Source organism: Myxocyprinus asiaticus, chromosome 25 (assembly GCF_019703515.2).
Source record: "Myxocyprinus asiaticus isolate MX2 ecotype Aquarium Trade chromosome 25, UBuf_Myxa_2, whole genome shotgun sequence".
In the NCBI taxonomy this organism is placed as follows: Eukaryota; Metazoa; Chordata; class Actinopteri; order Cypriniformes; family Catostomidae; genus Myxocyprinus; species Myxocyprinus asiaticus.
In genome coordinates this window covers 2,270,208-2,281,870 of record NC_059368.1, presented here as the reverse complement: position 1 = coordinate 2,281,870, position 11,663 = coordinate 2,270,208, and the positions used below count along the sequence as shown (strand labels likewise).

Sequence of the window (11,663 nt, the reverse complement as noted above, 5' to 3'; positions counted from 1 at the left end):
TGCACATGTCGCCCTTGCCTAAATCCGCTACTGTTTTTATATATATATATATATATATATATATATATATATATATATATATATAAAACAAGACAAAAATACTGAGAAAATAATTTTTTGAATTCAACTATGAATTATACTGAAATTTAATATGTATTTTTGGCGAAACCCGCTTCAACACGCCCCCAAAGTTGTTGACCGTGGGTTGGTGTCTGTGTGGGTGCCTCGTGCCAACTATTGTTTGGTTATAACCACACAAGTAATTAATAGATTTAAAGGTATTTGTGTTTGGCGTTTGTAAATTCATACTTGATTGAATGTACAATTGTGAGGTCAGGCTTGGGTTGATATTGCTTTTTGACAGGGAATAATACTCCTTTTCCTCTAAAAAAAGAAACAGTGGTAATATACAGTGAAAAATAAATCACCCTGTATAATTGGAGCGATACATTTTATATGGTCTTTATTTGAGTAATAAGACTGTAAGATAAAAACATCAGAAACTGCATAGATGTAAATGTCACAGAGTAAGTCAGGCTAGTACAAAGGCAATAACGTGAAGGCACTGGGGAAAAACTACAGCAATTCAACACTCTTCTTAGTGGTGTGAAAACAAGAAAATTATATCCTAGCCATGTTATTCAGCCCCAATTCTAAAAAAGTTGTGACAGTCGAGTGTTTACCACTGTGAAACATCACTATTTCTTCTAATAACACTTATTAAGCAATTAGGCACTAAAGACACAAGTTTGTTAAGTTTAAAAAGTGGAATTATCCCCCATTCATCCATTATGCAGGTCTTCAGCTGCTCAATTGTACGGGGTCTTCGTTGCTGTATTGTGTGCTTCATAATGCACCACACGTTCTCAATTGGAGACGGTCAGGACTGCAGGCAGGCCAATCTAGCACCCGCACTCTCTATTTATTCGGCCAGTATGTGGTTTGAAGTTGTCCTGCTAAAAATGCCGGGACGTCCCTGTAAAAGTCGGTGCTGGATGGCAGTATATGCTGCTCCAAAATTTGTACATATCTGTCTGCACTAATAGTGCCCTCACAGATGTGCGAGTTACCCATGCCATGGGCGCTGACACACCCCTGGCCCATACAGACATTAGCTTTTGGACCTGGTGCTGATAACAGCTTGGATGGTCTTTTTCCTCTTTGGCCTGGAGAACACGACGGCTGTGTTTTTCAAAAACTATTTGAAATGTGGACTCATCAGACCAAAAAACATGGCTCCACTGTTCTACTTTCCATCTAAGATGAGACAGAGCCCAGAGAAGTCGGCGGCGCTTCAGGACAGTGTTGATGTATGGCTTCTCCTTTACATATTAAAGTCTTAACTTGCATCTGTGGATGCAGCGTTGAATGGTGTTGACTAACAAAGGTTTACTAAAGTAATCCCAAGCCCATGTTCATGATATCCATTACAGATGAATGATGTTTTTTAAGACAGTTATGATTGAGGGATCAGAGATCACGCACATTCAGAAGTGGTTTACGCACTGAGATTTGACCAGATTCCTTGAATCTTTTAACTATATTGTGCACTGTAGAGGGTGAAATGCCCAAAATCCTTCCACTTTGTCTTTGGGGGGCATTGTCAAAGTGCTGGATTATTTGCTGAAACAACTGTTGGTAAATTGACAAGTGATGATCCCTGCTCTTGAAGGACTTGGCTGTTTTTGGAGGCTCCTTATATACTATAACATGATTGCCTCACCTGTTTAACATCTCCTGTTTCACATCGCGTTGTTATTTTAACTTGTCAAATTGTTATTAGTCTTAAATTGCCCTTTTCTGGAGCATGTTGCAATCATCTGATTTGAAATGATTGTACATAAAAAAATAAAAAAATTAAATTCACAAGGTAAAACATCATATAATGTGTAGTTGTAGTGTTTTCAATTTAGCAAAGGGTGAATATAATTTACAAATCACTCCTTTTTGTTTTTATTATCATTTTTCATACTGTCCAAATTTTTTTGGAATTGGGATTGTAAACAACTTTCAAATCTGTATCATAAAATTCTGAAGCCCAGACAGTTAGTAAACAGGAATGAATAAAAGGCAATTTCTGTACTAATACATTCCACATAACTACATATAAAGACATATTTAAGAAACATCAAATGGTATTGGTTTTTCTTTAGTTCTTGGTTGTAGAAAATGCTGATTTATTTAAACACCTTTCATTTTTCCTGTGATTATTAATAGGCTTGTTACTGCTTTAGAGTGATAAATTTGACTGATATGATTTGATTCATGTTCTGATGCTGTGTTCTGAAAAACAATTTGGTGGATATTTGTGTTAAAATGGAAGCACAGTTAAAAAAATTGTGTTTAGGAGGGCGATCTTGAGCTAAAGGAGGTTCTGCTGTAGCTAAAGCTGCTGTATCTGGTAGAGGAAGAAGGGGACAAACTGTAGTCCACACTGCCCCTACGGGATCCACTTCGAGAACCGCTCCTAGACCCTGAAGCAGATCCTGGATTGGAAAGGTTGTAGGGGCTGCTGATTCCACGTGATGAAACTGTGGCTGCAGGAAGCATGCGGACACCTGTGTTCTCCTCGCTCATGCAACCCTCCAGAGCCTCCTTGTAGGATATCCTCAGCTTGGTCTTGGGGCAGGTTAGAGTTTTGGGATGGTGGCGTGTATCTTGGAGCCTCTGAGCTCCTCTCACGTCAAGCCAGCCGAGCTGCAAGGCCTCCTCAAGTGTACGTCTGTATCCAAGCTCTGGGTCAAACAAACCACCAGTTAAATACTGGAACTCAAGAAAGCGTTGCCCAGCCTCATATGGAAGCCATTTTTCTTTGACTGCCTCGGCGGCAGACATCTTGCGCTTTGTTTTCACATCTTCAAAGCCAATATATGCCTTCTGGGCAGGTTTTAGCCTGTTAGCCATCTCGTCATCAAGTACGCCAAGACGGGTTGCTTCCTGAATGGACATACGGCGGCCATTTTCAGGATTGACGACCCCACCGGTGCATGCTTGTGCCTCGAGCAATCGTTGTGCAGTGATAGAATCAAGTATTCCTCGCTTCAGGGCATCACACACACTGATCTTCTCCAGCTTCTCAGTGTCAAAAATTGCACCAACTGGATTCTGCTCCTCTATCGTTTCTACTAATGGGGCCAGTTTTATTGACATGCTGGAAATAAGCTTGGCACTGTTAATTGAGGATGGATCTTGCTGCGTAGAAACACTTTGCTCAGTTTGTATGATTTCACTTTTGATTGTCTGGTTTGTCAGTGTCATTTGGGATGTGAATGACGATGAGGAGGCAGTGGAGCTCAGAGGTTTGTTGAGGGTCTTCGCCTTGTTAGTGATCATGTCAGCAAGCTGTGTGACTGTGATATCTCCTGAGCGATACTTGTCAAATACATCTTGGTCAATGACACCCTTATCAAGCAGTTCTTTCAAGTCATACTGAATGCCTGTTTGCATGTCCATTATGGCTGTTCTGTTAGAGCCATCAGGGGCAGTGATGACTGTTTCCTCCCATTCGCACTCTTGCTGAGACAATTCCATGAATGTCTGGTAGTCTATGAGTTTTTTCTCGTAGGCTTCTCGTACTGTCATCTCTTTATTACTTTCTGGATCAACAATCAACACCCTTCTCTTTCTTGAGGTGTTCTTTTGCTGGCTTTTTCTTTTATCGTGTAGAGGCAGCAGCACCAGTCCTGTCTTCTTATCCGTGATGCAGCGGCTCTTCAGCTGCAGGTATGTTAGATTATCCTCTGTGTTGGGGTCAAAGAAACCCTTTGTGTCATCTCCTTCATCTTTCAGAATCTGGTTCATCTCCTCACCAAAGTAGCCTTTCTGATATGCCACATCGACATCAATTCTGTGACTGTGTTTAGGGTCAATAATTCCACCACTTGCAATCTGAGCCTCCAACAGGCGAATGCCGTGACCTTTCTCAATGATTCCACGCTCAATGGCTTCAAAAAGTGAGATGATCTTGTTGGTTCCAGGGTCTTTGTACCCAGTGACTGCTCTCTCGGCAGAAAGAAGCTTGTCTTTGAATTCCACACCTACAAGCCCTTTCTTGCAGGCCTCCTCTACTGTGTAGTACTCATTGTTTATAGGATCTATCATGAAGCCTGAGGCGGCCTGGGCCTCCAGAAGCTCCAAGGTAGTGCCTGGTCGCAAAAGTCCATTCTTCATAGCCTGATAGATGGGCAAAGTGCAGTCATTGGCTTCATCATAAACCCCAGCAATGCAGTTTGATCCTCTTAGATAAGCCCGAAGCCTGTGTTCGATGTCTTGGCTGGTAATCTTGCCCTCTCTTAGACTTTCCACGTCTGAGGGTTCCAGCAATTTTGCATCCACAAGGTCTGAGATACTAACTTCAGCACGGAGTCCCTGCACAGTCATGGGTTTCTCTGGAGCTGGAAGCAGGAGCAAGCTGGTGGTGAGGTCAGCCTTGCATCGCTTTTTCAGGGTAACGTAGTTGGCACGTAGACCAGTGTCGGGATCAATGTAGCACTCTGGTCTAGTGTTTAGAGCATGGTAAAGATCATCATCGATGAGGTCACGGTCCATAGCAGTATCTTTCGAGAGATAGACGCTAAGGATGGGATCTAGGATCCCTCCTGCTGCCTCTTGTGCTTGCAGTAGACGCAGAGCTGTGTCCCGGTTGATAATTCCCTTCCTCATGGCTTGCCAAGCTGACAGGAGTTTTGCAGTTTTGGGATCCCGAAACCCAGTGCAGGCAGACTCTGCAATCAAAAGCTGCTTCCTGTCCGTTTCATCCACAAGTCCATTTTGACAAGCCTCCTCAACTGTCATTTTCACATTAGCTCGGGGGTCTATCATATACCCTGTGGCAGCTTGAGCCTCCAGCAACATGTTTGCACTCTCATCTGAGAGCAAATGTTGTTTTTTGGCCTCTATGAATGTCATTTTACCTTTAGGCCCACCTGCAAGCCCTGCAATTGCTCCTGTGCCTTTAAGATTGAGCCTGATATCGACCGCTACATCCTGTACAGTCCGCTCACCCTTTATTAACTGTTCAAATTTCACTTTATCAATCACGCCACAGTCCAGCAGCTGCTGCGCGGTGACCTTCTTGCGCACACCATCGAAGACCAGAGAGGAAGAGTCAGGTTGGTCTGTCTGGGTGTATTTGTTAGCATCATCTGGCTTCTGCTGTGAGCTTCTCAGTAACTGGATCTCAGTCCTCTCTCGTTCCAAGGTCTGCAACTGCAGCCTGTAGCGTTCTTCAGTCTCCTTTAGTAGGGACCTCAGCCTTTCCACCTCACTCTTGACAGAGTTAAACTGGCTTTCCAGAGCAGAACGCTCTGAGCTGTGCTTCCGTATTCTCTCTTCGTGAATGTCACATTTTCTCTTCCACTGGGTAAAGTCCTTGTTGATCCTGTCATTCTCTTCCTGTAGCTGTGATTTCAGTCGCAGTTCTGACTCCAGTGAGAGTTTGATACGGGCAAGATCCTCCTCCAGATTTTTCAAACGCATCACATCCTGTTCCATCATTTTCATTTTCTTGATGAGGGCATCGCGCTCTTGCTGCAGTTCAGTGCACTGAGATTGAGAAATCTGGATCACAGAGGAAGTCTGCAATGAAAGGGAAAAAGGGAGAGAATGGCATGAATAGCCATATCAATTTAAACATATTTTTATAGTATTTAAAGCTAAAGTGTATATTTATATGTTTAAATACTTTGTCATATTCCTATTTAATATGCAGAGTAACTAACTATTAACTATAGTTAGTTACTATTGCTAGTTACTCTTTTATCGAACTATTAATTACAAACTATTTGTAAGCCATTTGTAGGTCAATTTCCTCAAAAAATGTAAACACTGTGTCTGTGGCAGTTTCAAAACATTTCTATGTATAGGCATCCCAATCAGCCAGACACAGCAACATTATTTCAAACACTGGCACGAGTTAAAGACAGGACTGTATCTGTTTAGCCAACCAGTGGAAGATGGGGGAGTGTTAAGGAGACCTATTTGAAAAATAATAATTTTTTGCAGTTTTGTTTGGTGATACAAAATTATACACTTCAGCTTTAAACAGAGAGCACAACACAAATCAAATAAAGTAACTATGTATGATTTTTCAGATATGATTTGTTGCAATCGATGACGATGTAACTAATATAACTGATTTGTTTTCAAGCTAAGCACATGACTTCATGTGGATCAGATCAGAATGGCATCTGTGGACACAATCAGACAAACACATCAAGATAATTTCATCTGAATGTGGATGTGATGGATGCTGTTGATGAATATGCAAAAGCAAAAAAGCACACAGCATTGAAGCTTGGGAAGAACAAAGCACAGATGTGAGCACTTGCTTTAAGATGCAAATCTGATCATTCTGGGGTGTGGTGCAAAAATGAAAATGAAATGCAAAATTGAGGCAGATGATTAGTGGGAGATATTTTGCATGTCAGAACATTACGCTTAAGCATGCAGTGCGACAGAGAGAAGCATGCAGCTAGCTACATCTAAATCTACTTCAACGATGGAACTTGAGAACTCTAGATTCCGAGAGATCTTATTGCAGCCTAGTACCTCGCTGGCTTGCTTTTGCACATTTTCTATCTCCTGTTGCAGTTTTTCTCTCTCTCGTGAGAGCTGCCGTATAAGGCGGTCATGCTCCGCACTGGCACGCTGACTGGCGTCAAGCTGTTTTTGCAAAGCTGTGATTTGCTCTGTCATTTCCCGGTCTTCATTCTTTTTGCCATTAAGCAGCTCCTCGTGCTGTAGACGCACAGCACGTAACTCCTCCTCCAGCCAGAGGCGCTCTTTAGTAAGTGTTTCATTAAGCCTCTGCAGGCGCTCGGTCCCAGCAGTGTTTGTGTTCAGTGCAATTGTCTTCTCTTCCATGCTACGATGAAGGGCCTCATAGCGCTTATTGGCGTCTTGGACGCGACCCTGCTCTTGCATCAACTGTAGTCTCAGAGTATTCACCTCAGCTTTCAAAGCGGCCAGACTCTGAGACGACGCTTTGTGCTCCTTCAAGGTGTGGTCCAGGGTCTCCTGCAGCTGCTTGAATTCTTTATCCACCTGTTTGGCCTCAAGACTGGTCTCTTCCTGGCTCTTACGCAGTGTGGTGATGGTAGATGTGTACTCGCGCATGGCCTGGCTAGACTTTTCAAGTTGCATCTCTGTTCTTCTGCGTTTTCCAGCCTCCTCTTCTGCCACTCGTCGCTGCTTCTCCAATTCACTTTCCAGTCGCTTCAGCTCCTCTTGAAGCTCTTGAATGCGGCTTTGTAGCCGTGCTATATTCTGTTCAGACCGACTCTTCTCAAGGGCATGGGCCTCCAACTCAACACGGATGAGGCTCAATTCGCAATGGGAGGAACGAAGCTGCATCAGCTCCTCGTTTGAGGTTTCGTTCTTGGCTTTGAGGTCAGCCAAATCGCCTTCCAGTCGCCTTGTCTCCGTCTCCGAAGCTCTTTTCATACGTCGCTCCTCCTCAAGACAGCGCGTAAGATGGTTGATCTCACTGCTCTTCTCCTGCAGCATCCGATTGGAGCTTTCTTGCACCTCCTTCCATTTGTTGTCTGCTTCTCGTTTCTGGCTAAGCATCAACTGGAGCTGAGCTTCCAGCTCATGCCGCTTCTGGCCTTCCTCAGTGCCAACACTGCTGAGTCTCTTTACCTCCTCTTCCAGGTTCTTCCTCTGTGCCTCCTCCTGGATGAGGGAAAGACGAAGCCTTTTCAGTTGCTCTTTCAACTCTCTAGACTCTCCTTCCAATCTTTCGTACTCCAGATGCATGGAGGCCGAATCACTCTCCTGCTGCTGCGAAAGCCTCTCCATGCTGGTTTGTGTAATGAGGATTTGAGACTCATAGGACTGTTTCACCTCTCGTATCTCAATGCTGTGCTCCTGCCTTACCTTTGCCATCTCCGCTTGTGCCTCCTTCACTCGCCGCGCCTCCTCCTCCAACTCCCTGCGCAGACGTTCCACCTCTCGGGTCCGATCGGACACTGTCTTCTCCAACTCCATCTTGGCCCAGCTGGCCTGCTCCAGTTCCTTGAGCTTCTTGCGCATGGTCTCATTGTATTCTTCTTGCAAAAACGTATAGCGTTCTTCCACAATCTTCTTCTTCCTCTCCACATCTTCCAACTGGATTTTGAGGTGACGTATTTGCTCCATAAGCTCTTGTAGACGGTTCTCTGAGGAGTCTAGGCTCTCCTGCGTGACCATGCACTTTAAAGTTTGGCTCCTCTTGACTTCCTCCAGAGAAAGCAGGTGTTGCTGCGAGTCACTCAGCTCCTGCTGGTATTTTAACAGAGCCTCTTGCAAAGAGGCATTCGTGGCATTGTGGTCCTTGATGGTGTCTCTCAGCTGCTGAAGTTCCTCCTCGAGAAGTTCAATCCTGGTATTACGGATCTGCAGAAATCACACAAGAAACAATCAGTGTTGTAAGGTCAAGGGTAACGTGTAAGAGTGCTGTGCCAAAATGGAGGTGCCTTTTATACCTTCAGTTCTTCTATGTTCTTCAATGAGGCCACAAGAAGTTTGTAGTAATCACTTGAACGGGTAAGTAATTCTAAGTAGTGTGCATTTAAAGAAGAGACCTAGGGTACAAATACAAGTACAAATCAGTAATATTACAATAAAACAACATTGCAATAAAATTAATGTTTGTGAGTTGGTTGTGCAAGTGTGTGTTATTTGGAGTACCTCTTCTGAAATAGCAGAAGATGGTGACTGCAGGACAGCTCTCTTGATGGGGATGTTTAGTAATGTTTCTAGTCCAGCACCGTAAGATGCTAACTCCAGCTCATAATTCTAAAGAGAGACACAGTTCACACTCATTTGTTAATCAATGTCTAATCAAATAAACTGTAAAGTCAAAGTCAACATGAAACACCATTAAACAACCATTTTACATCTGTAAAGTTTTTTTCTTTGTAATAACATGCACTGATGAATTTTGCACAATAAGACCAGGAATGTGCACTTAAAGTAAATAGAGTATTTAGATTTCATGTTGACTTTAATGTTGTAATTAATATATGCCATCATTTACTGCTTTTATAAGTTACAAATTCCTATTTAATGTTGCACTACATAATCCTATAACATACAAATATAAATTGAAATAATACCTTGATAGCTTTTATGCAGGAGTCTCCATCGTTCTGTACAGTCTCCAACAGCTCTCTCTTTGCCTTTATATCAGAGTTTAATGCCTGCACACATTAGACGTTTAATTTAACAAACAAATTAATAAACTCAACAAACTGGGGTATGTAGATTTTTTAGCAATTATGTATTATTCACAAAAATGAAATTATGACAAAAATTATCAGTGAAAAAACATTTGTGTTGAAGAAAATAAAAATAAAAACAAAAACAAAAACGTGAGATTTTAAAAGCTAAAAAGCTAAATTAAAACTATAAATGGGCACAACACACACAAAAAAAATAATAATACTGAAACTTAAAAACAAAAACATAAAAACGGAATAATTTAAAAAATATTTATGCATTTATTAAAGTGACACTGAAAACAAAAACAGAGAATGAAATAAAAATAACATTTCAAAACTAAAATTACTATATATTATATATAAGTTATTATTGTTAAATAAATGAATGAATACATTTATGAAAACTAAAAGTGGAAAAATACTTTTGTTAACGAAAATAAAAATAAAAAAAAAAGAGAAAAGGAAATAAAAGCTAATAATACAGAATAAAAAAATAAAAAAATTAAAAGTATTTTTTAAAAATGCAAACAAAATAAAACAACTTTAATACTAAAGACTATTAAAACGAATTAAAACTTAACTAAAATCGAAAACAAAAATAACTAAAACTACAGATAAAAACTAGTGAAATTTTTGTGCCACTTTTCTAAGGGAATTATTTGGTGTGCACAGGTACAATGATTTAAAACTCAAACAAAAAGGGCTTTATAAATCCCAAGATTCTTTTGGGATTACTTGGCAAGGTTATTATCATTCACAAAAACGAAATAATGATGGAAATTATCAGGGAAAAAAATGATTGTACAATGATTCAACAGTTTTCATAAAACAGTTAAGTGAAAAATAAAAAAAAAAAAAAATTAACCAAAAACTACTAAAGACTTTTAACACTAAAATGAAATTGAAAACAAAATAAAAAACGGCATACCTTCTGTTGGTTGAGAAGTTGGGTGTAAACTATGATGTCACTGGTCTTCATCGTCTGCTGAGCATCAATATGCCGTTGAGTCTCTTTGATCCAACCACTGAGACTAGAACTAGAGTTCAGGTATTGCTGCAGCTGAGGCAGGTAAACATCCAGATCATCCAACCTGAGGAAGAACAAAATACATCATCAATGAAGAAAACAGAGTTTCATGTTTATTTAAAGCTAGAGCGAGTATCTCACCTGCTTTTGATCTGTGTCTGAATGCGTTTCCAGCGGTCTGACAACTGGTTCACATGTTCAGCATACTGAGAGAGGTTGATAATACACCTGTACCTGCCCTGATCCGCCTGCTTATTAAACTGATGAACGTTGCTTAACTCAGCCATCAGTGAATTCAGCACATCCTGTTTCTGCTCCAAGTCGCTGCGCATATTCTAGATGCAGAGAAAAAGAACAGGTGAGGTCAGACTGCAGACTTTGAAACAGCATAAAACTGAAATACTGTCAACACAGAAATGTTGAATAAAGCAAAGCCTACAACAAAACAAGAATCATGCAGCTCTTTACTGGTATACTGTGCATTGCATATTTTGTCTCACAGGATAATTCTGTAATGAAAGGGAACATTTGACTATTGAACAATGAAACTTCTTCAAACTATGTTTTATCTATTCTAAAACATTTATTGCATGCCCTGGTATAAAGATCTGATCGTGACTTTTTAATGCTCTGAGTGAAACTCAATTCTAGGTGGCAGATAAACTCCTGTAAAATAAAGATTACCCTGAGCACATTCTGGTATTTCCGAATCTCTTCTGGATCCAGAGAAGCCGTTTCTTTCTCAACGAGTCGAGCTTCGTAAACTTTCACCACGTCCTCAGCTCTCAGTACTGTCTTCAGCAGGGACTGCAATGAATTCAACCTTAAACGCAGAAAGAACAAGTCAAGATCAGCATTTATGTTAAACAGTGTTTCACAGGCATATGTTTGTGCATGCTGTACCTCTGCAGATGAGTCCCAGTGTAGTTCTCCAGGTTAACTAGTCCCTGATTAATGAAATCTAGTTGACCACTCAGGTATTTGGCTTTATTGGTGTCCGTTGCATCCTTCAGTTCAGCCTGTATGGAGTCTCGCAGCCTCAAAAACTCTCCTCTCAGAGACTCCACGTCTTTCTGAAAGACCTGCACACACAGTCACAGTCGCAAAGAGCAGTGGTTCACAACACATCACATGACGACCCGACACAGTACCATAATGATCATACAAAAGCAAATAAAAATGTCCATGACAGGCTGAATAGGAAAATGGAAAACTTATTTTTCTACAGTAAATGTTGAATTTTAATGGATTCGTGTTCTCAGCAGCCAATTATTCACCACACTGTGGTCGGCACAAGTCTCCCCCTGAAAGTGTTTTTAGGAAACCCCTGGTTATAAAAATTGTGATTTTTGTGCATATTTTGTTTTGGATGAATTTTGGAAAAACTTAGGGAAATTTCACCACTGTTTATTTAGCCAGTAAGTGGAAGGTCT

General features: G+C 41.0%; 1 protein-coding gene across 2 annotated transcripts in view; it reads right to left on the bottom strand.

Moving 5' to 3' along the window:
* Positions 1-446: 446 nt before the first annotated feature.
* wu:fi04e12 (Desmoplakin-B) overlaps positions 447-11,663 on the bottom strand; it is a 36,610-nt gene continuing 25,393 nt past the window's right edge. Inside the window, exons 16-24 of one of the 2 annotated variants that reach the window (XM_051655557.1) lie at positions 11,134-11,312; positions 10,915-11,053; positions 10,372-10,565; positions 10,132-10,294; positions 9,099-9,182; positions 8,671-8,778; positions 8,466-8,564; positions 6,550-8,376; positions 447-5,577 (exon numbers count right to left, since the gene is read on the bottom strand). In XM_051655557.1, coding sequence (XP_051511517.1) covers positions 2,344-5,577; positions 6,550-8,376; positions 8,466-8,564; positions 8,671-8,778; positions 9,099-9,182; positions 10,132-10,294; positions 10,372-10,565; positions 10,915-11,053; positions 11,134-11,312 — 6,027 coding nt within the window. In that variant the 3' untranslated portion in view covers positions 447-2,343. The remainder of the gene's footprint in view (positions 5,578-6,549; positions 8,377-8,465; positions 8,565-8,670; positions 8,779-9,098; positions 9,183-10,131; positions 10,295-10,371; positions 10,566-10,914; positions 11,054-11,133; positions 11,313-11,663) is intronic. The other variant, XM_051655558.1, reaches the window with a different exon arrangement.